General features: G+C 34.9%; 1 protein-coding gene and 1 long non-coding RNA gene across 3 annotated transcripts in view; one reads left to right on the forward strand and one right to left on the reverse strand.

The window, feature by feature from the left end:
- PRKN (parkin RBR E3 ubiquitin protein ligase) overlaps nucleotides 1-26597 on the forward strand; it is a 759823-nt gene that overhangs the window by 218024 nt on the left and 515202 nt on the right. For both annotated transcript variants that reach the window (XM_068676962.1, XM_068676963.1), the window contains exon 3: nucleotides 17928-18168. In XM_068676962.1, the coding sequence (XP_068533063.1) occupies nucleotides 17928-18168 (241 nt within the window). The remainder of the gene's footprint in view (nucleotides 1-17927; nucleotides 18169-26597) is intronic.
- Nucleotides 18273-21825, reverse strand: LOC137854029 (uncharacterized). Its single transcript, XR_011094923.1, has 2 exons — nucleotides 21448-21825; nucleotides 18273-19697 (listed from the first exon to the last, which is right to left on the reverse strand). It is a non-coding gene; the product is annotated as an uncharacterized lncRNA (long non-coding RNA).

Here is a 26597-nt window from a genome sequence, read left to right on the forward strand (position 1 = left end):
GATTTTGTGAGACCACTTCAGGGTCCAGAGAGGCATGCATATAAGGAAGAACAGCAAAGTCAGCTGATGTTACTGTAAAAATAAACATAATTTATGGTGCTATGCATATGTGTGGTGACTACAGCTGCTCTTGGGTTGCCTTATGACATGTACGTAAACAAGCATGCAGAACAAATCAGTTTATCCTTGGGCTAAAGCCATGTGTCCTCAACACAAGAATGCATCCACATACTGTGGGCATGATTATGTTTGAGCATAAAGAAGGGCATGTTCCCAGGTATGACATTCAAAATAGTCTCTTACAGCTTCCATGGGCAGAAGTATTAAAGCTGACATACCCTTAGAGAATATTGTGAATTTCTGATGTGCTCCCACCTATATCTCTCCTCCTTTCAGTTCCCTTCTCCATCACACATGGTGTTTACATAAATCCTGTAAGTATAAAGCAGTGTCTAGTAGCTCAAGGATTTACTAGATTTGGCTAAGTATTTTCTGAACTGCATGTATTATGCATGAGCACAAGGGTTAGATTATTGTGTTTTTAAAATCAGGAGGCCGAGCATGCTTTAATCTTCTAAGTTTGTTTTGTTTATTTAGTATTCATTAACTGATTATAGATTACCACATAAGATGTCATATCAGTTTTGGGAAAGTCACAGGGAGCATAGGGAACTGCAATTATACATTGTATGACACATAAAAAAATATGTAAGGGCATCACGTTGTGGAGCATGGTGACATAATTAAAGAAATAAAAACACTTGACATAACAAATTAAGACACCCAGCTGGTATAATGCAAAGCACAATCAGTGACTAGAAATACCTTTCAAAAAGCACAACACCCTCCTGTTTCCTCTTCAGCTGCTGTTGAAGATAATTTACAGGTTCTCAGTCACTGGACTATAAGTTTTAGTCTTGTTTTGTAAAGAAAGAAAGCTATTTGTTACTGCACTACTTTTGTACACCCATCAACCACCTATCTGTGTCTTATATTAACTTTCTAAACCAATGGGCAATATCAGCCAGACTTGATGGGTCAGTAAGAATCTCAGGGATGAAAAAATCTGTACAATATTCCTGAAAATCCATATTTCAGCAAAGGAGAAAAACAAAACAAGTAAACGTCCCCACTGAGGAGAGGACAGGCAGACCTCAGCTGCCATCCATTTTTCCTGGCAACAGGAGCAGCCACTCAGTCTGTGCAGCTCTGAGGCAACCACACTATATTCTGCCAACTGGTGGGGTCAGAGGATGTGTGAGGGTGTTCAGAGAAATGCAGCGAGATCTTTGGATGTGGTGTTGACCTGACAGTGTTGCAAACAGATGGAGAAATCCATCACAGGAAAGCACAGGGAAATCGTATTTGTTAAAGCAGGATCAGTGGGATGTGAAAACAAAATCCTTAGGAAATCAGGCTTTATTCACTCTTCTCTACATGGCACAGGCTGGCTTGCTTGCTGCATTCATTGTGGTTTTGGGAGAGAAAAAGACGACAACAACAACAAAAAATGGTTCAGCAGTTCCTCCATAACTTAAGCTTTTAAAAAGATTTCAGAGACCAAAATAATCAAAATGATAATTGATATGTGAAGTATGAAAAATATAGTTCAGAACCAGATTCTTTTCTTGTACCATTAGTGAAAGTTCACATAATAGAGTTTAGCCAACTGCATGTTGGCTCTTTTACTCTGGATATGTGGAGGTATGACCCTCTTTGCTGCTCATAAAGTATGTGACCACTGTTTTATGTTTGTCTATGTTCAATTCCATTTATATATGTGCAGCAAAAGACAAACAGCTTTGTCTTATGTTGGACAAAGTTTAATAAATGATCTGTTGTTTTTTTTCAGGTCTCTACAGTGTCCTGAGTAAAACAGATAAATTTGCAATTACTGCTGTCTTATCAGTTTCAAACACAAACAGGAAGGTCTCCATCAAAGTCAGATTATTTTTAGCTCTCCTTCATACAAGCATTAAAAATTTCTTAGAAAAAGGAATATTAACATATTTGTGTGGACATGCACACATTTTCCTTCTTTGTAACTATCAGGCACGGTGGAATCATTACATATCTGTCTGTTATTTGGAGCTATATACAATACATCCTTCAGATTTACGTCTTATTTCCCAATCAATGGAGATGCATCTACAGTCAAGTGTAAAATGATATTCATGTAACTTCCACCAAGAAAGGGGAAAAAAAAAGTAAAAGAACAAGAAAGGGGAGAGAGAAGATTTTCTTATAAGACTGAAATCAGAACAAGATTGTTTTTGATAAAAGATTGATGAAGAACCATTCATTGCTTGCAGGAGAAAACATTTGTGAAAACAATTTATATTTGAAGCTTTTGCTAAGACATGAAAAAATCATTTTAATATTTATTACTTATTGCAAAACTGATAGGCAGCTTTTGCATGATGAGGTCATGAAATACGAGATTGGTTCAGGCAAACTCATTACTTCTATCCCCCTCTTTTTCTGTTTTGATATTAGTCTGCCTCTCTCCAACTTTATGTGTAATTTTTCTGTCATCTTTTATGAAATACTTGGATGCCCATCTGGTATGAGAGTAGGCATAAAAATAACTTTCAGAGCAAAGAGTGCCTAACTTAACACACTAAGAGTCAGTATTTGTAAACCACATTAGAGGTAAGCTCAGTAAGATCAATCCTCTTCTATAGATTTGTGTTAAATTACTTTGACTGGTGCCAGGGCAGGCTGCCCTATTTAGGAGTTTTTTTAATCCATGAAATAGACCCAAAGGGTTCAAATCAATAAAAGAAATTACTTATGTAGGTATTTCTGCAACATTCTTGTAGAATTCTTGTGTCATGTGGGATTTGATTTTATGTCTAATTTAAAAAAATGGGAAAATGAATATAAAATGCAAGAAGAAGAGGATTCCACGAAGCAGAGGTGCATCATCCATTAATGTTACACCACATGGTTTTACTGTTCAGTCATTTGCATTGCATATGCTGCCATATTTCTTACTACTTTTTGGATTTTTTTTCTGGCACATTGCAGGGCTACTACAATGATCTTGTAGGTCAGATGATCTTGAGGTCAGATCAGAATACTGTCTGCAGTGGGACTTGTTAGCCGTAAACAATCATTGGTACCACAGAAAACTTTTCTGTAAGAGGAGATCCTGAAAGACTTGAACTGTTTGCATGAGGGAGAAAAATGGTAAAGGGACATGATAAACATATATAGAAGAACAGTTGTGAAGGGAATGTAGATGAGAATTTTTTATTTTTCTATGGGTATGATGTAGAGGGAGTTTATAGCACGACTGGTGTGGCTTAAGGACAAACATAGTTACAGCTATTAGAAGACTGAAGGCAGTAGGATTCCTAGAGGTTTTGAGTTGTTATAAAAGTATATATCTGTCTAAGAATAATAAAAATATCTCAAACAACTAGAAGATGAATGAATCTTCACACTAACATCACTAACATTATAGAAGCTAGGTAAAAATAAATAATTAAATAAATAAATCTTCCATAGGCATTTTTTGCTGGAACTGCCTTCAGCAGTTACTTATAATTTTCCCTTGAAGCCATTGACGGTGAGTTAGATAAACCTATATAGGTGATCCAGTGTGGAAGTTCCTCTCTTCTCATCAAGTTATTATTACAAAGCATGGCAGTTCTTTGATTGACCTCTGTGGCATTATCCTCCTATTCCCTGCTGCCCCCAAATTATTTCTGCCAAAGTATAATATTTCTGTGTTCTTTAACACTACAAAAAACAGCATTAAGCAATAAGATTTTTTTTTTGTTTGTTTGTTTGTTTGTTTTTTTTTTTGTTTGTTTTTTGTTTTTTTTTTGTTTTTTTCTTACAGTTAAAATCTCTGTACAGTGAAAATTGTTGCACTTAATATGAGGAGAAGGTTTTGGAAGACTGTTTTGCAGCTCAGAGGAAAAAAAAACATCTCACAGGATGTTAGAAATTTATGAAAGTAATTAATGATGTTTTACTGAATACTAGATTAAATATTAGCTTGAAAAGCTATGTAAATGTCCTGAGTGCAAGGAACAGCTGCCCCTGGGCTTCAAACATTTGCATATGTTCATTCATTTAGAGAAACCTTCAAGTGTAACTTAAATATGTGTAACTATGTTTTCATCTCTATCAGTCACTGATTTCTGCAGCTTGTTGGGAACCAATTGAAATTATTATTACTATTATTTATTTATTTATTTATTTATTTTTAATCATGAGAAGTCAGTTTTTAATAGTAAATTGTGTCATTTTATCTTTGTGAGTATATCAGCACTCTCTGTATAACTGGTGCATCAGTGTTTGTACTGAGCCAAGCTAAGATGAGTCTGTTTGATAATCGTTTTAGTTTTGCACATGTCCTGGATGGGAGATTCTGGCAGAGGATTCCTAATCCCACTATGTCTCTATTGTGCCACAGCTTCTGAAATGTTGACATATTAAGACTAATGCAAACATTGAACAGCAATTTTTTTTTAAGATTTTAGAAAATAATATGGGAAATACACATTTATCCATTTATTATTCATTTATTATTTGCTTTTTTTACTCCCCCCTTTTTTTTTTCCTTAGTAAAAATGGGGGAATTGTCACTGGTCACTGCTGTCAGAAAATGACAGCAGAGTTTTGCAAGTATGATAGTCTCATCTTTAGGAACACTGAATCCCTATAATGGAATTTGTATGATCTTTCAGGATCATACAGAAACAAGCAAGTGTTTTAGATACAAAGATTTACAGAGCAAAATTCTACAGTTTTTGTGAGTGCCCTTTGGCTGCATCTTTAAAGGTGAAAAATAAGAACAATTTTCTATGTAGAAAAGTTCCAACAGGAATATAAACTATGGCAAATTAATAAAGAAAATGAAGTCAGATACAATTAGGTTATACCTAATTAATACCTAGGATTTGCCATGTGAGTTGTAATTTTGCATTAATTTTTACAGAACATGCTCCTTTTAAAGAGTGGTATTAATGTAAATATTTTACCTGTATGCTCAGATGATCACAGACAATTGAATTTCCAAGCTCACAATGAGCACTCGGCTGTGTCCATGTCCCATGCTCCTCCACCTTCTGAATTAGCACTTGTTAGCATGACTCTCCATGATAGTTATGGTAGAGGTGTCCCAGCTCTTAGCTGGGAGGATGGGTGTGCATTATTTTGTGTGGAGGGAGGCAGACCTGATGCAGGTATATGCCTATGCTCAAAGTGTAGCTGTGGTCAAGGGACTGCCTATGGCATGAGGATCAGCAGTCTCTGGTCCTAAAATCCCGTATGTGACTTGTTGGCCAGGCAAGAGGTTGGAAGTGCATGTAGGAAGGTGACAAAGGACTTGTCTGTTTTGGCTGGGTGGCTGCCTTGCCCCAGAATGGTTCTGGTGAGGGGCATTCAGAAACCAGGGGCCATGGGCAGTCTGAATTTGCACTACAGGTACCGTACATGGTACATTCTTGGAGGTACTTTGCAGTAATGTGGATGAGTGATCAGCCACTGGAGCTTTGGCACTTCCACCATTTGCAATCATAAACCGATATTGCATAGGTTCTTTCTTCCAGAATCAAGATGAATCTCAATGACGAGTTCTCTATTTATTTCGAACTCACAAAATCAATTTGTTGTTTGATAGCAAAGAAAACTATAGCACAAGTGGTAATTCCATTTCTATATTAAACTACCACATTTCATCTCTTAAACTGAATTAGGGGTTTCATGCACTGTCAACATAGGACTGTGAAGTCCTTTGTGTATCTTAAAGTCAAAAGAGGTGGTTTCCAAGTTTATTCCCATTAGGTTGCTAATATAGTTCAAACTTCATTTCTAGTGTTCACATCTGGGAATGACTGTGGTTTAGCTTGCACCAATTAAATGTGGGTCTCTGTACTGACTGACAAGAAGAATGCCAATTAGTGCTTTAATCTGATACTTTTTAGAGCAGTACGTGCTATTAAAGTAAGAACAGTTTATTTCCTATATTTCTACAAGCCAGTCACATCACACAGCAGTAGCTAAAGTCAGCAAGAGCAGCAGTTTGGCTCTGGGTGCTAGCTGTATTCTGTTTTGCTCTTTTTTTACAGAGGGGCATTTCAGTGTTCCTTCCTAAGTCCATACTAGGATCATAGGCTCATGTTTCTCATGGCCCTTTTTGTCATTTTCAAAAAAAAAAAAAAGTCTAAGATCATAAACCTATAAACCTCCTGAACCATGCTAAATTCAAATGTACTCAGTCCAACCCTGGTCAGCCAGTCAGTGGAGACACGTCGTGATAGGGAGATAAAAAACTTGTTGGGTGCAGATGACTTCCTGATTTAGCATCTCCATGCAAGCAAACAGGACCAAGCCCTCCTACTTCATTTAAGTAATATGAATACTGACAGTAGCACATATACCACAGTTTTCAATGTTAGAAAATGAGTTCCAGGTTAAATAATGCAGCCAGAATAAAATCTAGAAATAGTAGCAATAAAAAGGGTTTCTAATGTTTTAAAATGCCAACAAAATAGAACTTGTTTTCGTGGTTCCAAAAAATTGATGAAAGCTTTTGCCTTTGCATCATGCTTTAATGAAGAAAAAACTTTGACCCCTTCAGACAGTAAATGAATTACAGTCTCAAGGGTTCTTGTGGAACAAGCATGGTCATCATCTCCCAGTTGTCTAAATCTTTTTTTTTTTTTTTTTTTTTTTTCTGTATACTGGATGAAGTCAGCTTATACAGTGATCAAGATGGTTTTCAGATAACCTGTACCTTGGGCTCTCTAGGTACTCTTAGATCCGTTAGCAATGTTGGCACAGATGACTTCAACCTCTTTCAAAATGTACAAGTGCCCTAAAGCAGCTTGCATTTACAGGTATAGAAGAAAAAAAAAAAAAAAAAAAAAAAAGTTGAAGTAGAGGAATTGTTGCAGGTACAGATTTACCCAAAAGCTTGAGAGGGAGTACAGCTAGTACTAGAACCCAGGTGAACTTAGCTTAAGTCCTTTACCTGAAGTTAAAAATACATCTTTCCATGCATTTTAGAGATAAAATCTGCAATGTATTATTGAAATTTGCAGAGTAAAAACTATCTACCTGCCATCCCTGGTGTTTAACTTACACAAGTATCTCATTGTTGAATAAAAGAAATTCCTTCCCTTGGTAGAAACACAGGAAAGCTCCCAGATCCTATCCTATCCTCCCTATCCAAGCAAACCCACCTATTCCTGTTTCTTCTGCATCTTTTCTGTTTTCAAATCCAATGTTAGCCTGTTTGAAGTAAGGGAGACAATTTAGCCTGTTCTTGTAAGGGTTCCAGTTTTACAACCTATTAATTACAGCCATCCATCTCTAGCATCATTTGAGTGCATGCTGATAAAAATGTGACTATAAGCTCCACATCCCTCTTAGCTATGTGCTTCTAAACGGATATATCACTGAATTCACTTCAGCTCTTTTCCCACTCAAGGCGTAGAGGATAAAGACAAATGAAGAAAACAAAACAAAACAAAAAACATAGAAATGTGCTTGTCATTAGCATGAATGTTCTCAGTAACTTTTTGAGAGGGACCTCAGTTGAGACTCGACGAGATCAAAGAGCTTTAGGAAGCTGAAAATGTAGCCTTAGCACCACAAGTTACAGTGTTGATCCTTGCAGGGATAAGAACAATGTTGGCTCTTACTTCTCAGTGAGATGAAAGCTCCAGAACTGTTAAACTGGTCCCTGGCTGAAGTCACAAAGTATTCTCGCACCATGAAACAGTAATTAACAAAAAGATGTGCACCTCACCATTGGAATACCCATCCACTATGATAAAAGGAGTGCTAAAAGACAGGGATGATGCTTGCTGTGTTCTGACATGACAGTCCTTTTCACAGAAAGCTAGAAGCCTTGCTGGTAGGCTCTATGCTTTTTCGTATTGAAGTGTGGCAGTCAATGGCTTTGTCTAGTTCCCCTCTCTCTCTTCTTTTTTCCTTTTATTTAGTGGTTGAATTACCTGTTTTTCAGCTTTAAAATTTCTGTCTGTGCTGTAGAACAGAAATGGTTTCCAAGTCCAGTGTTATAAGGTTTGATTCCCATTGCTAAGGTAGATTCACAGGAGTTTATATGCTTTCTTGGCACAACCATTAACAAGACAATTGTTTTAAAAATAATACATATATTAAAAACTATTTTTAGTGGATCTAACTAGGCAAACCGTGTCTGAACCTCTCAAGAAACTATTATGATGATTTTACTAGACACATCAGTAGAAAAAAATTCTTAAGAATTGCTGTAAAACCTGTCAAATCTCAACCTGGTAAGAAAAAATGGTCAAACACAGAAGGGTTTTGTTCTGAACAGAAGGCAAAATACATTTACTAATCTTCATTTAGTCATTATACGGTACCTTTATTTATTTCCTTCAGTCTCAATTTATAATCCTCAATAAATGCAATGTTCAGCAAATCACTGCACAAAAGTCTGTGACTTACCAGTTGTTTTGTGCGTCAATTTTAATAAAAAATAATACTTTTTAATTATGGAAATACCTTGCTCTCATATAACATGAAATGGGTCTGCTGATGCCTTTGGTTGGAGCTCAGAATTAGGCAATTATGGTGTGTTTACACTACTGTTTTAGTTTGAAAGTGAATTAACTTGGTGCCTTTTTAATGAAATTAAGCGGGCAGATGAATTTCAGGACCTACTGCATCCCAGTTGCAAAAGAGCATACAGTCAATAAGGTGAGACCAGAGGCTATCTGAACTAAAACAAAACCAGAAACAACCTGCCCCAAAACCTAATTCTCCCTCCCTCCCCATCTGTAGGTCAGATGCTCATTACCAAGTGTTTTGCTGCAGAGAGCGGATTCTTTCTGCTGGCCCGCATTACTTGCTGATACAGATGTAGCCTGAGGAATTTTTGAAGCCTTGGTACAACTGAATTTCACAGCACATGTCCCTTCCCCACGAGTGCTCATAAATTTATGGTTGCCTTGCATGTGTTTTCAGAATCTTAGTCTTGATCTGAATCCAAATTTTAAAATTTCTCATCCACGTGAAAAGATCTGAATATTCCAGATTTTTTGGACGTTCAAAGTAAGAGTTAGAACTCATCTGTGACATATCTATAAAAAGCATGTGACATGTTGCAAACTGAATGTATGCAGAAGAGAGATGGCAATGATATGAAACGTCTTCAAATTAATTTTCAAGAACCATGTTTGTCTTAATAATTTGGATACTAAACTTCCCTATCATAGCTGATGATATATCACTGAAGATTTCTATCTTAAAATTGAATGACCTCAGGGGGAAATAGATATTTTTTTTTTCAAGGTAAGGATAAAAGCACTCTCCTAAGGCAGGTTTTATCTTTTTCATGGGTCATGATTCTCTTGTTCTGATGTTCAAAAACATCTTTCATCTGTGACTCAACAGGGCTTTCTAACCTCCCTTTTACAGTGGCAAACTTAATATACAGGTTGGTTATTTAGCAGAATGAGTCTGGATTCACACGTTTCACGTTTTCCATTTATGCTAGTCCTTTTTTAAAATAAAACAAAAACCACTCAGATTGCTTAAAAGTAAAACAAAAAAAAAATCTCATTTTACAGCAATTTTAATTCTTTATATCTTTTTAGTATTCATCTTGTCTTCTGTGCTTGTTGTTGTTTGTTAGTTGGTGTTCTTCAAGGGATCCACTTGTTACATACAAGCAGTTTCTAATATGTCATATTTCTTACAGCTTGAAATGGTGAAGAATCTATAAGATAACAATTTTGTAACATACTGAATTATACTTCTATTCCCAGCCTCTTCTACCATAAAGTCAAATCCAGTTAGCTGTCAGCTGTTCTGCTAGACTTTTTGCACTCCATAGATTTTCTAGCAACGTCCAGCAGGTTTGTTTATCCTGCTTAATAGCAGGGTATCTGCTAGAAGTCAACTCTAGGACTATTCTCACCCGCCATAGTAACGTTAGGACTAAAACCAAGCCTTCTGGTAAAATCAGGGAAAGCTCTGGAAAATATTTGATTTCTTGTGTATGGCTGTACTAGTGGGTTAAAAAGTTATGAAGTAAACCTGCACAGGATGTCCACTGGGATTTATTTATGGCTGATCCCATATCTCTAACTGATGAAGAGTTGTATACACAGGGGTAAGTAGAAGACTCAAGTGCTCTTTGGTTACAATGAATACCAGACACTGGCCATAAAACATGAGAAAGATGGCTGTGAATGACTAGTTGAAGTAATTGAAATACATCTTTATAGCTTATTAAATCTAGGCAATAAATTCATATGAAATTTTACTTTCCACAGGACAGACATAACTATATATATTAATTTTTCCAGCACACTTTGGAGAAGGAAGTTTCCCAAATTCTTTTGTGTAGCCCAATAGCTGCCACAATAGTCTCCAGTTCAGTGTGAGGGACAACTGAGCTCTCTAGAAGATTTTCAGAGTAAGTGACTCTGTACTTTTTCAGACATGATTTATGTCTCATTTATGTCCTGGATAATTTGGCCTCCCATGATTAGGTGTCAGTGTGAGGCCACTTTTATGCTTATGCCTTGCAAGCTCACTAATGCTTTCCTTAATGTACATGCCAACTGAAAACAGAAAAGTGTTGCTAGATTGGCAGCTTCTACCTGGCTGACAGCTTATGAAAAGTTAAGACGATTTAAAGGGAAGAGGAGTTAAGAATTAAAATTTACATTATTCAAACATGTAGTCCACAGTCCCCAAGGATGGGGAGAGCCTGGATGCTGTTCTACAGCCAGCAGCCACCTGCATAATGAGAATTAATTACTACTGCTTAAAAAATGCTTGTTTTTCACCCACATTTTCCATTCTGTGACTTTTTTCTGCATGCTGCAGTCTGCTAGTCGTGCTGGGTTATGATTAGTATTTTATTTTTTTCTGAACTAAGTACCTATTGCCACCATTTAACCCAGAAAAAAAGTGTCTAAAATGTAATTCATGAAACCATTTTACAATATACACTTGATAATTCTTCTTTTTTGGTGTGGCCTGACAAGAAATCAGAGCAATAGAAAAGATTGTCTAAGCCTTGTAAATAATGAGCCTTCCTGTTTTAATATTTACATGTAGGTAACATATGAAGATGACACCTTTACAGAGTAAAAGTTCTATAAGGTAGTTCACTGCTAAACATAATATATAATGATGTTCAATCAACTGCATTTATGAGGAAAGCAAACAGTCACAAAAACTTGAATGTATTCATTTTTAATGTAGTATCATAAACTTTTCATTGATCAGTTACTTTCTATACAGATATTAAAATAAATTGCAGTTTTACCTGCTGTTTTTAGCACACAGTACATGAAATTACTAGAAAAAAAAAATAAAATAAAATTGCTACTTTACTGAGGAGAAAAGTGTCACCTGAATTTAGTGTTCATTTTACTGTTTTTCTTTTCTGTTTTGTATCGGTATGATATGTTTTTAATGTCATTGTTGAGATACTAACAGCTTCCTAAACATAACATGAAAAAGTTTGGCCACCTTCTATGCCTTTTACAGATCGTTAACGGGAACTTTAAAGGTAGTTACAGTAAACTTAGTGCATATTTTTAATGTTGCAAACTGTCTGAAATGTTGCCTATAAAATATTTTTACTTAGTTTAAGCATTATTTTTTCATTTGGGAATTTGTGCTAGAAGGTCTATATTCAAGAATAGTTGCGGCATTAATAATGTCGTGGTAATAGGAATGCCCTTTGCAAACAGTGGTACAGCATTGTGAAGGTTCTATGTTATGTACAAAATATAATAATCCTGCAAAGTTGCTAACTAGAATTATGTCTGTGTTCCTTCCATTGAGCCACAACATTAACATTAAATTTTGTGTCTTACAATATGAGAAAGATAGAAATGAAACATAAAGTGATCCTTAAGTCAGAAGAGAGAGGGAATTCAACTTTAAATTTAGTTTGAGGAAGTTTAAGAATGATGGGTTAAATATTTCTGGCAAATGATTAACTCGTTAAGGAACTAGTCAGTATAAAATTTTAAGACCTGAACTTCCCTTCAAAGAGTGTCATTCAGAGCAGAAACTTTGTAGTATATGACCTATTATTTTATGCTGTCAGTCAAAGGATTTTATGTTTTATAAAGTCCAATCAAGGCTTCCTGCTACACAGAGGGGCAATTAGCTGGGGGAGATGTATTAAATCACTATCTGCCTGTCTATTCCCTGTTGTCCAACTTGCATTGTTATGTTCACTAAAATAATGCAACTTATTTTAAATGTGTATGAATTAACCCTTTTTTGTGTAACACTACATACAAAGGTACCTGAGAGAAGCTAAGAAGCAAGCTTCAAGAAGAGGAATTTTCCACATTGATATTCAAAGCAACGATATGATTTATGGTTTTAAGTGAATGCCTCAGGACTTAGGACCATCTTCTCTCCTCACAAAGTCTAGATGGAGTTTCTTCCATTCACCTGGCACTTGCAGATGAGAGAGAAACAGTCTTCACAGAGGTCTTCAGAAAGTTCAGTCTCAGGGAAGAGAAAACATGAGAGAGAAACCAATTTATGTCAGTATTGCTCCTATGCTTGCAGTTTGCACTGATCCTGAATTATCAGTTGGTAAGCACAATCAGGACTGTAACAACTTTACAGAACTTGAATTTTTCTGGAAGGTAATAGGATGGCCCCGATTTGTTACACAGGAGCATTTTCCTGAATTCCACTAAACTAGATTTGGTTATGCAAAAATAATTATTTTGCCTTCATCATTCTCAAACAGTAAGAAGCAGATTCTATATCTTAATTATAGTACCTTAGCATCAGATTAGGTCTTTCTAAATGAGAAGTATTTTATTTTATTTTATTTTATTTTATTTTATTTTATTTTATTTTATTTTATTTTATTTTATTTTATTTTATTTTATTTTATTTTATTTTATTTTATTTTATTTTATTTTTTAATGCTGTTATGTCTGTGTTTTAGGATGAAAGTTTCACAGTCTTTACAGTGTCAAATTAGCACAATTCTGAAGGCGTTAAACTTCATCAGTGTGGGTCACTTTATCCGTCACTAAATATGATAATTATTTTTTTTTTAGGGGGTGGTGGTCCTTTGGAAACCCAGGAGTTGATCTTGATGATCCTTGTGGGTCCCTTCCAACTTGGATATTCTATGATTCTATGATTCTGCTAAGTGAAGGGTTTTCTGCCTTTTCATTACATTTATCTGAGTATGTGGTACTTTGAGCAATACATCTATTTTTCCTTCTATTTTGAAGCGTTGCTTAGCACCCACAATATTCTAAATACTAAACAAGTACAGTGAAGTATAACTCTGAAAACATTTAAAAGGTGAACTCAAGTCAATTATAGATATATTCCATAGCATCATAAAATCGTAAGTAGTTTCAGATTGCTGGAATTTAAACACTAAGTGGTCTGTGTGATTTAGGCCCAGTGGTGCACTGGCTTTTTTCACCCACTCTATGTGGAGCAATAATCAGTTCACTGCTACTCAGCAGACAGAATTCACACAAATAGATGGCAATATCAGATTAGGGTGTTGATTTGCTACATTATTTTAATAGAGTCATTATTTTTCCCTTCATATTTCCCCTTGCTGTGACCTGCTGTAAGGTTCTCTGAGCCCAAAAGCTTGTTTAGTTTTTATTCCTTTATCAACTAGTTAAATAAAAGATGTTAAGTCTTCTTGCAAATTTTGCTTCCTACTTCTTAGGCCATCATGGCTCAAAAGATTGTGAATATTAAATCTGTATTTTTTTTTTTTTGCCTAATCTCAATTTTGAAATGCATTAATATTTAAGCTTTTGCTCCCTATGAAATATATATATATATATATATATATATATTTTTTTTTTTCAGTTGCTTTCATCAGATTTGAGTCATTTGATCTGAGGTTGGGGGATATAAATTGTATTTTTATCCTTCCCACAGATTTCCTTTCCATATCTGCTGCTTTTGAGACTTGGTCTTTGTCTTTGGGTTGTGAGAGGGTTACAGCAACAATACAGTGAGGTCTGGTGGGTTTATTTTTCTGTCTTCTAGGAACTTCATGTGCATTATGCATATTTTTTTTTTCATGTTTAGAAGGTCACATTTAATCTCTTTACACTATCCATGGGAAAAGATTTTTCCAATAAAGTTGCTGTGTCCCCTGCACTTTTACATCGTTCCTATTGCTTTGAAGAGGTATGTTGTGCTATTAGCACTCTGGAGAGCTTTTTTTTTTTAGTATTTTATTCATTCTGCAGTTTAATTAGACAAAAATGTTCCCCGTACCTTCTCAGCTGATACTGAAATGCAGCACTATTAAGATAAACCCTACCTGGAAAGCCAGCATTTTGATTCCTGTTGATCTTTCCTTTGAGTTTAAAATAAGTTTTCTTGAGCATTTGCCTTGTGTGAATCTCTTGCTGAGTAACATCAGGCAGTCTATCTGCTAAATCTAAATAGGCAGGAATTAGGCAAACTTGTTGATTCCACTCTACAGGCCCAGGGTTTCATGGGCAAGGAGGTTGCTCCTCAGATAACAGGAAGAGTTTTAACTGGATTTTAGGTAGTGGAGCTTGAAGAACTGTTTTTTTTTTGTTTTTTTTTTGTTTGTTTGTTTGTTTGTTTTTTCAGTTCATCTTCCACTGGAAAAACAGAACAAAACTAAAAACGCTAGTGGTTAACATAAAATGAAAATATTTCAATATCATTTTCAGGACAAAATTCTGGAAGAAATTTGCTTTTTAAAATTCAAATCCACCTTCAAATTAAAAATATTCTCTTGTCTAGTATTTCTTCAAATTAAAGATTTCAAAATTAAAATGCTTTGTACTTCAGAAAAGGTAATATGACTTCTCTAGTGGGCTGTGTATTTTTTCAATTGAGAATACTTCCTTTGGCATTGATATTACTATCAAAGAATGTTGTCAAAAAGATGTCAAGCAGAAATCTGTCAGAACCAGACGATTTCAGGGTTACTGAAACACAGTCATCTCTTCCCTTTTCATGAGTTAGCTCAGTATTCCCCCATGGCTTTACAGTCAGCCCACAGCTGGCAGCACCAAAGAATATCTTGTTATTCACTAAGGGTGTGCTGATTTAGCCTTGTGAATTCAACTTGAGAAGTCAGAAAGAATATGAAAGCAAAATAGTTTGGATGAAAAAAAGTTTCATTTTCCTCTGTTATGAATTAATTTGTCCAAGTTGGACAAAAACCTCCCTCTGCAAAGACACAGTCCTTAATACGGGGTTTCATTACTTCTGGATCTTCTCCCTTTGGTCTTATGGAAGTAGATCATAATCTGCAATATATGCTTACAGTATTTTTCTTTAGAGTATGGATTGCAGGCATTAATTTGTATCAACAACTAAGGCAATATCTCTGGAATGATTAATAATAGGTATTCTCAGAAAAAATGTTTCCTGAGGCATAAAACAAATTCATGAAGAAAATGGAAGTGACATTGACATAAACAATTATACCTTAGATTTGTGTTGTATTAGTAACCTAAGGCAAAATCTAAAAACTTACAGAAATAGCTTGAATTCTGTGGACCTAGCCCATCTGCTGTCCATGAAATGTAGTCTGCTATAAAGCATTAATCACCCTATGTCTGGCAACTGTTTGGTGATATTCTTATCCTGATCTCTCTCACTAAGAAAGACAATGAGAAAAAGTAGAAAAAGGCAGGACAGGCTTTGCTTAAGCAAGCTAAACTGCCAGAAAAGATACTAATTAGAACATGGTTTGACTGACTGACAGCTGATAAGGGGTTTTCAAGGTTGCAAGTTTTATATTTACCTATTTCCCTTTGTATTTCCAGTTGTAACTGAACAAACTACTTTGGAGCTCCTCATTCTCTTAGGTTATTAATTTAGTTATTAATTTATCATAGGTTATTAATTTCCATACTCTAATATTATGCAGTATTCTGTGTTGGAGAATTTTAGAGTGACAATGGAGTTTTGATTTTGTGTTAATAAATTTCATTTATTAACACAAAAATAAATTTTGTGATAAAGTAAATCTAAGTGGCTATATCTTAAGTGTATATTATGAAAATGTTAGAGACAACAAGTTGTACATAAAGGAGACCTTTAATGTCAACATAATATTTAAATCTAACAGCTACTTTACTTGAATATTATCTGCAGAGTCCTTGCTCTGAAAAATCTCTACTGGCTGACTACTGCTTCACTAAGGGAAGAGTATCTTATTGAAAATTCAAGTTAAAAAACAGATTTTCACCTTTTAGAACTGCATTACATAAGAATGAAGAAGTAGAGAGGGAAGCATGGAGTAATAACGTACTAGACCGTGTGAAATAAAACCAGTAAACAGAAATTATGAGACCAGGAGATAAAAAGTGATGGAAGAGAAGGTGGGACAGAAAACTATAAACAGCACTAAAATGTCTGTAGAGGAATCTTTTGCAATTCAATGTGAATGTAATAATTGCAAATACAAACTATTAAAAAGAACCAAAATTATTTTCTAGATATGTAGACAAATGCTTCAATTTTTTTCTTTCTGTTCCTCCAGAATGTATTCTGTTATCTTTCTTGATGTTTCATTGGAGAAATCACCAACCTAATGATGCTGAGAACAGTTAGAAATGTATTTTCTTGAGGGAATTTCAAGCTTATTTCTGTGTAGGTTGACATTATATGTGGTTCACTCATCACAGTGGAAAATTAGGTTTGGATCACCAGGAGGTATCACCCAAAATAGAATAATTTTTGCTGCAAGATGTGCTGTGGAAGGATCAATGTAAGTCCTTCTTGAAAGGCCCTCATTAATTATAGGTCAACTGAAAGCTCTGCAATTGCTAGTTCTAATGTAACATTTTGCATTCCTATTCCGTGTTCGGAAAACACCAAGCTAAATATGACTTCTATCCTGACTTATCATAAATAAACTTTTCATAGAATCCATATTCAGCTTGCTTTTTTCTAAGACATAAGATCTCTAAGGATTGACTAAGAGTCAGAATCATAGAAGCATGGAATGGTTTGGGTGGGAAGGGACCTTAAAGATCGTCTCATTCCAACCCCCTTCCACGGGTAAGGACACCTCCCACTAGACCAGGTTGCTCAGAGCCCCGTCCAGCCTGATCTTGAACATATCCACAACTTTTCTGGGCAACCTCTTCCAGTGTCTCACCACTGTCTGAGTAAAGAATTTTTTACTTATATCTAATTGAAACCTACATTTTATTTTTTTTTTTAGTTTAAAGGCATTACTCCCTGTCCTATCACTATACTCCCTGATAAATAGTCCCTCCCCGTAAGTCTCTCTCTGATGAGAACTGAGAATGAAGAAATACTTGTGCATATGGCCAACTGGGCTAATATTTATCGATCCTGTTATTTTACCAGAAAAGACTGGAGCAAACAAGACATCTAAACACAGACTTAGATTGAAAATTACATTAAAGAAAAGAAATAGGTATCAGTTTCCATCAGCAGCATCATCATCCCTGTTTCTGTTTACAAGACGCTTTGGAGAACCTTGGTCATGAACTCTTTGTGATTGTCAAATTGACCCTAAATTACTATATGAAGACTTTGTATGAGCATTATCTGTACAAATGCATTCTATGTGTTGAATACACTTAGCACTTGATTTAATAGTGTTCTCTCTGGAGTTTTTACTTTGTGCCAATAAACCAGACTTATTTAGAGCTGTTGGCTCTGGTCCACCATTTCCTTGTTAAATGTTTAGAATTTTTGTAAGTGTTGTGACCCTTTTGCCAATGCAAGTGATCCTAATTCTAGCAATTTACACTTGTCACTTTCCTTTAAACTCCATTACTGCACACTGAAATTCTACACAAAAAGGCTTAGAGACCATTTAACAAATAACAAGTCGGAGATAGAGGGATTTTGTCCCTTATGCCATAATTGTTTATTTTATTAATTATTGGGGTTTTGGTTTTGTGTTGCAGAATTGTGACCTGACCCAACAGAGTATCGTTCATATTGTTCAGAGTCCACAGAAGAGCAGTCAGAAGAATGATGAAGCAGAAAATAAGCATGCTGGAGGCATTCTAAAAACCTTGGAAAGAGAATCTGAAAGTCTAACTCGCGTAGATCTCAGTTCTAGCATCCTCCCATCACTGTCTGCAGGGTTGGCTGTTATTCTGGATACTACAAAGCCCAGCATTTCTCTTCCCTCTGAAAAGTCAGGTAAATCAGCACTTTGGTACTTTTCAATACATAGACCCAAATTTGTAAGTTTCTTCTTAGTGTGAACACTTGTATACTACAGAGGAAAAAGCATAACATATGGCTTTTAGCTTTTTTTTTTTTTTTTTTTTTAAGCAGCTATATTAAGAGGTGATAAGCATCTGATGCTTCTTCTAGCAAAATAATTTTGCTTAGTGGATAAACTCAGTGATTTCTTCTGTTGTTCCTGGCTCTAACTTGTAATATGCTAATATTTTTACAAATAAGCTGGAAGAAAAAACAAACCACACACACACACACACAAAAACAAGCAAAAAAGTGGTCTATGAGCAAGCAAAAAATAGTCCCTCTAAAATTTCCATAACAGAAGTTTCCGTAACTAGAATATTGGGCAACTTTTACATTGGAAATGTGTTTAATTCCCAATCTGTTGTAATGTTTTCATTCCCATACACTTTATAAAAAATATTTCTATACAATGGGCTTCCTATTTATAAAAACATAGCTGGCACAAAATATGATGATGATTCATACTGTGGATTTGAGTAGTTCTTCGCCCACCAAATTATTATGAAGCATATTTTTTCTTCATTGTGAGCAATCATCTGAGGCACAAGTTAAGTGTCATAAATGGATTGTGCTGTAATATTTAAAATGGTTTTGGAGAGATGTGTCCCAGTCAGAAGGAAATGTAAGAATATCCTAGCTACTACTTCGATCTTCCCAGAGTAACGCCCTCCTACACACACAGTCTGACTAAAACTTACTGAAAAATGTGTTGTCCCCAGTGAAGAAGCATCATTCTATGGAATACTAGGCTCTGGTGATTTGTGGTAGTAGTCCATCAAAGATGTCTTTTTGGAAAGAACAATATACAAAATACCCCTTATATGTGATGTGGAAGATAATACCAAACATATAGGTCCAGAGAAGGAAAGATAATCTGTAAATATGACACAGAGATACCTCTGTCACTAAACTCAACACAAAAATAGTCATGCTTAACATAACAGATGCTAAAACTATTAAAATAATTTTTAGAGAATTTTTTAAGTAACTCATGGAGAAAATATACAATTCATGGGAGGGTCAGAGAAGTGCTCCACAACTGACTTGATCAGCCTCTCACTGCCAAGTAATGATGAATGAATGCAGTTTACGAACAAATTAGTGCCCAGCTTAATGATCCATATCTCACATTCTGCATGAATAATGAGATAAAAGGGGTGCATTCCAATTTAAATCTGGTAAGCTGGGGACAGAGTTTCAGGCTGGGCCTACCATCTAAGTCAAGGCAAATGTGTGAGATTCTTAATGCTACTTCTTATTTATTTTTTCACTAAAGTACATTATATTTACATGGACTTAATAATTATGCTTGACTTTACAGAATATTTTATATAGGTGTAAGGCATTTTAAAATTTGCTAATGTAGTACATTTTTCCTGGACTTTACAAATCTGGTGAAGAGAAGTTCCAACTGATAGGCATCTTCTGTTGCAGCAAATATTTTCATAGCAGAATAACAGCTGTGGGAAAAAAAATAATTTGTAGAGTATATGTTGACTAGTTTTATCTCTGATTAAGTTAAACAGTTTTTTTTTGTGATACTGGAAAAAAAAAAAAAAAAAAAGAAAAGAAAACAAAGAGCCACCTATAATGACGACAGTTGTGCCTGGAAGGATATTAGTAACAAGTATTTTTTAAAGGCCTGTTATCTTCTCCTTGGCTTGTTATGACACTCACAATGAATACTTGGCCTTGCCTCTGCTCTGCTCTACCACTTTTGTCCAATATGGAGGATTTTTATGGTTTTGTTGTTACCAGGACTTGGCGTGGGTTAGTTTGTAGTCATAAAATTAATTGAGATAAGGACTAGTCTAGGTTTAAAATGATCCATAAAGAAAAATAAAATAAAATAAAATAAATCACCAGTTTTTCAGTCAACTTTACTGTGTAGCAAATATTTGTCTTGACACAACTGTGATGAGTAACAGTCGTGGAAATGAGTGGCTGAGGGCTGCATATGCCACCACTGCCACTTTCAATGATACTTATAAAGCTATTCTTTTAGAAGGTGGATGGCTGTTGCAGTGATTTACCTAAAATAGAAACCTATCCAGTAAAACCAAGCATTATCTTTTTCTGTGTGTGATAGATCACACACAATGAATGGAGGGCAAATTTAAACCCACAGTTTAGAGGCAAAGGATTGATTAATTGATTATTATTTAGTCTAACAAGCTGCACAACTATTTTTTACTTGTAGCAGTAACTGGTAAGAGGCCACATCTATTTCAGAAGTCTAAGGTATTTATGTTTGTTACCACAGGATTCTGACACTATAACCCTTGCCTTGCTTTTGTTTTATTTTGCCCACCTTTGAATTACAAAGACAAAGTTTCTTGCATAACTTTTGCATAATAAAAGCTTCTCTTAGAAGCTTTTTTTTTCAGCTTTTGTGTGAAAAAAATAGTATTTTTCAGGTATTTGAATACATGGAGTTCAAATTGTAGAACTGTATCAGAGAATCCAGGAGAGAGAATTCTTATTATATTGTACTGCTATTATGTAAGTACACTTATGTAGTATAGGCACTTATGTACTATAAACTGCTGCATTTGATCAGACAAAAGCCCTTATAGCCTGGCATCCTGTCTCAGATAAGGGTCATTATCTGAGAACACAACAGGACATCCTCTTCCCTGCTCGCCCCTCACCTTAGTGGTGAGTAATGAAAGCAAACCTTGATTTGCCTGGAGAACCATCTTATAAATATTGTATTTTTATATTATTAAATATTGTATTTTTATATTATTTTCAGCCTGTTAAGGCTGTTAATATAAGGCTGAAAATAATATAAAAATGGATATAAATAATCAAGGATTTCCATGCTTTCTCTCTTTTCAGACAAAGGTAATAGCAGTGCATTTTTTTTTCCATCTGCTGAATAAAACCTTGCATGATTTCTAACAAGCATGCAAAAAAATCTCAGGACAGGACTTTCATCCTACTTCACCCTCACCTAATTTAGAATCTGCCCTGTATCTCAGACACGGTGCTTTGATAAACAAGATATGAGCAAAAAATAAAAAAATCCATAATAGTTGCATGTCTGTAAATAAATGAACAGGGTGGCCTGAGAAACATTGAATCTGAAAAACATAAGGGCTCATCAGCTGAATATAGGCATGCATCATGATCATGGGTCCAAGAAACAAATGCGATGTTTGGGTGTATAAACAGGAAACTCTGGGTGGAATGGGAAGTATGCTTTACCTCTGCTTCTGGCACTTGAATTGCTACAACTGGAATACAATGCACCGTTTTGATGTGTAAACTTCGGGAAAGCTGCTGAAAAAAACAACTGTTAAATGGTTCAAGGGAAGAGTCACAAGAAAAATACAAAAGGGCAGGTCCTGATTACATGGTATAATCATGTGACATTCATGGGAGTGAAGATCTGATGGCAGGGAAATCTTTGATCTTAGAAGACATTTGCGGGTTTAAGCTTTCTCTGAAACTGAAAGCCGCGTAATATAAATAACACACATTTTAAGTTGCCAGGAAATTAACCACTGATGCAAATTATCCTGGCTTATAATGAATTCTCCATATTTGACCATTTAAAAATAAATACAGGCATTTTATTTATTTATTTATTTATTTATTTATTTATTTATTTATTTATTTATTTATGTCAAGCAAACTTTTGACCTCAAAAACAAACAAACAAACAAAAACAAATTAGTCTGACAACATTTGTTTTCTGTAAACTTATACTGATGTTGTTATCTACTTAATTCCTGTGTTATTCCATTATAAACAGCTTTATTATTTTGTCTGGACGATTAAATGTGCTCGTCATTATTCAGCTCTTTCTCTTTACAACTTTTAAATACCACTTATCTGGTCTGTTCCCTAGCATATGCTGGTGTTCTTTAGCTAGCCTTTTAAAAATACTTGCATGCAATTCTTCTCTGTCCCCTTATGTTTCCCCTTTTCACAGAAGAGTAAATAAGCTACTGGTATATATTGACTTAGGTGGGCCAAGCTGTAAATTCTAGCAAAAAGAGCAATTGATTCTCTTCCATCTAGTTAGAAAAATGCTTTGCCAAAACTTAACATTGGTTAAAAACAGCTGTCCTCGCATATAATACAAATACAAGTTAGGGCAGGTAAAAGTCATTAGCAAAACCTCAGTGTTGTTATTATTTAAAAACATGAAGTGACAAACTGTTTTCAGGTCTATGTAAAATCCATTATGTGAAAGACACAGGCAGAAGCTTTTAGAAGGAAAATATAGAACTTAGGGTTTGGGTAGTAAGAACTCTGCATACTTCCAAGAAAAGCTCTGATGAAATAAAAATAAATAAATAAATAACTGAGGGTATTGCTGACAGTATATGAACACTTTTTAAATAGTACTCTGTTGATAGTACATTGACATTTCTGTGCTCTGCAATTGATATTATTTTTTATTATGATTCTTTTAATTAAAAAGCCTAAGTGGATAAGATTTTTTTTGTCTGGTTTGTTTGAAGTAAATGAGCTCCTGAAGTATTTTAAAATTACTTAACATTTTTTTCTAAAATGTACATCTCCACCTCCCCATTGGCATTAGACTGAATACCCGTAGAATAAGAAGTAGAATTGCAGCTTTTTCTTATCCTCTTTCTGAGAATGCCATCAAAATGTGAGCGCTGATCCAACCAAAATGGCCTCCAGCACCGCAAGAGCATCTGTATTGATACTCTCAGACATGGAGCTCTGTAAGCATTTAGCAACTGAACTAGACAAAACTAAGACAAGTACAACAATGAACTTACTTTCCCATGACCTAATTCTGCTTTGCTGTGTCAGAAAACTAAATGTCTACAAATTTACTCTTCCTTTAGAAAAAAATAAAAATATTCCTCACATTTCTCTGCTTTCATTTAGCTGCATTTTTAAGTGGGAAATTAGTCAGTGTAAAGATTTTTTTCCCATGGCATCTTTGTACAAATCATTCATGGATTAATTATAAAATAATCTAATGAATTAAATGTACTTTAGATCCATGGTATTGTAAATCAATAGTTTGAGGAGGGCACTGTTGAATTTGCATTGTGTAATTTGGTCCTTTTTATTCCAGAGTTATCCAAATCTTATTCTAAAAACAAGTGATCAGAGTACGTACACCAACCTCTCTTAAATATCTTGAAATATTAATGCACCATTTAAAGGTGGTGACATGGTTCTTAGTGTAGTTCTTTAGACAGACATTCATATGAATAAGATTCATATTGCTGTACAAGAAAAAGCAATAAATTATTTCATTAAAACCAACGTATTGTTTCAGTAGGCACTTTTAAGTAACTATTTAGGTTACTATGGTATTTTCAGATTTGGTGCTCTTAGAGTTTACTTTTGTATTAGGATTAAGCCACTTTTGATGGAAATGAAAATGCATTATGCTGTATATTGTGATTTGGTCTACATTTGATTCAGAGTTTTTAAAATGCATTGTTTTACAAACTTTTAAATATGAAATGCAAAATCAATTTGAGGATCAATCTATATCCTGAAAAGGAAAGGAACTAATTTACTTATTTTAGAAAAGCAGAACAAAGTACTAACTCAGCAATAATGTACTAGTCCTGATTTTGACAAATACTTTCTGGGAAGCATGGCTGCATTTGTCTTCATTACACACTGGGTGAGTATACTGTATGTACAATTCAGTTGAAACTGAGCAGAAATCACTGTGATGGAGTATTTAGAAGACTGATAAATAAGGCAAATTTTAAACTTTAAAAGAAAACTTTAGAGAGTCCATGCATTAACTACTCATTTTGGTTATCTCCAGCACATTGTTAATAATTAGCACAATGCAGTCGTTACATATACAAAACAATTTAACTGTTAGAACATATATCCTAAATTTTCTGTCAGTATACAATACCATGGAGCTGAGGCTTATGTGCCTTGTAATCACCAAAATTGAGATGATCAGGCCTGAAATCTCTTTGTCAAGAGATTCTGGAACAGAAATAGACTTGTTTTCCTTCCTCTCCATCTTTCTTACACACGCTTGATGTTTTTATACAATTTGTTCACTTAACAAAAGGGACATCCCTTACTGCTTACTCTTCCTCGGTATTCCATACCTGCAAGATGTTCTGCCCATTTGCAGTATCATGTGGCTCTTTGTTTTGTTTTGCAACCTTTTGTCCCTTAGATGCTTCCTGTGCACAACTATACACATCTTTATCCCTTTGGTGATCACATTGATATAATATATTTAACACAAATTGCTTATACATTATTCCTGAATGTGTCATTACAATGTTACAATATGTTTTTCAGAGGTAAGAATATTTTAAGTATGTGCATCTGAAGTAGGAAAATCCAGGTGTGTACTAAGATAAGACTATGACCATAAGTTCTTCATATACTCTTTTCATATAGCGCAGTGACATTACATTTCATTTTAAATCAATCTCACTGAATATTTGCTCTGGACTGAATGATAACTTCAATGAAGCTTTTAATGAGTTTCCAAACTGATTGGCAAATGTTGCATTGCAGAAATTCTCAAACTGTGATCCATGTTTGGAGCTCTGAAATCCAGAATGATATTTATTGGTGACCAATGGAGATAATGGTCGTGGTGATCTAGCTACACTTACTCATTTTCAGCTGCTAATACATACTAAAATTCTATCCGTATATATGTTAAATTTTGCCTCTTGATTAGCTGCTGTATTTTATTTGTGAATGCTATATTACTATGTTTGAATGTAAGGGCATATAAGTCCCAAAGAAAATGCTTCCAGTTAAAAATTATTCATAACATCATAATGTTTCTGAAACAATACTCTGTATTTGATGCACAGTATGGAAGAGGTTTTGTGGATACTAGTCACATCTCAGACAGAAAAGAGCTGTTCTACGAGATCAAACCAATTGTCTATCTCAATCTAGTTCTCCTCCTTTTTCAATACTTACCTGTTTTGTATCCAAAAGAAAGCAAGTTTCCATATTATATAATGTTATATTTAGAGGAGTATTTCTTTTTGTAAGTAATAACCCCTGTCTGATTATCCTTCATGTCTACGATCTGGATAAATTGACAAGAACAATAATAGCGTTCCTTTTAATTTGACCTTCTTTGAAACAATACTTCCTAAACAATCTCCAATGTCAATTCATGGATTATAATTGGAGAACAGAGGGAGTTTTCACCCCACCAATTAACTGTTGCTAATTTTGTCAAAAATTCCTTTAAAATAGCCATGCTTAAGAAAAGTATTCTAGTTACTCTGCTTCCAGTAGTGTTATAAAAATTTGCCATTACAAAGTCCATGGAAGTTTGTTCATATGTGTATTGCATCTCCTGATAGGGTTATTAACCCTTGACAGCTCACTGCTGCAATACTGCCCAAGTTTGCTATATAAAAATTGATATCCCCTCTTCACCTTCGAGCAACAGCCAAAAGTGAATTTATAAGACATTAGCATAATGGAACCTTTTCAATAAAATGATAAATTGAGTCCATTTCAGAAAACAGAACACACAGTTGATAATTTATTGCTGTCAGTGCCATGCTGGAGACCTCATTCGTATCATATGCTTTTAACACTGATGAGAATGGTGCCATTTTCCCACACCTTGCATGTCTGTGAAATTCATTTGAGAGGAGAAATGTTCTTTTCTAATGGAGCCAAAAGCACTTCTGGGAATGCTCATCCTTACATGACATAATTATCTCTCATGAACGTGTCTAATTACTTTATTGTTTTTAAAGGCCCTTCCATGTTAATTGAAGCTGATAACATTTTCAATCTCCCCTGTGTCAGGGGGCAGGGTGGGAACACTGCTGTGTCCTTGGAATGTATTTTTTTTTTTTTTTTTTTACGGGTGACAGCATAGATGGACTTTCTTCTGCAAATGCAGAACTTGCTTCTTTATGTCATCAGCTGGAGGTGACATTTGTGGGTCAAAAATATTCTGTGTTTATTAAACAAAATTATGCATGTTGTGTTTTCCCAAACAATTGCTGGCATGAATCAATTACTGATGCTACAGGGAAAAATAGGAAAATAGCACTTCAAAAACACCTTTCCTGTGTGGAAACACAGCAATAGAGATGCATTATGATTATTTTTTAACAGAAAGAGTCCAATTATGAGGCACACGTGAAAAAATGCTTTGTTTAAATGTGATTGAGAAACAGTAGTTTCCACTACTGTGAGGCTTAGTGTTTGCATGACATGGTTTCTGTGACAAACTCTTTCTGCTCAAAATGACATGAGACATACTCTTCTCTCAAATCACATGCTTGTGTTTCATTAATGTCATTGGGAGTTCTGTGCACACAGCAAGGAAACATGGAGAACAGGCCTATTAGAACAGCTTGATCTACAGAAATTAATTACATGGAACA

The sequence above is a fragment of the Anas acuta genome, chromosome 3, assembly GCF_963932015.1.
Source record: "Anas acuta chromosome 3, bAnaAcu1.1, whole genome shotgun sequence".
Taxonomy (NCBI): domain Eukaryota; kingdom Metazoa; phylum Chordata; class Aves; order Anseriformes; family Anatidae; genus Anas; species Anas acuta.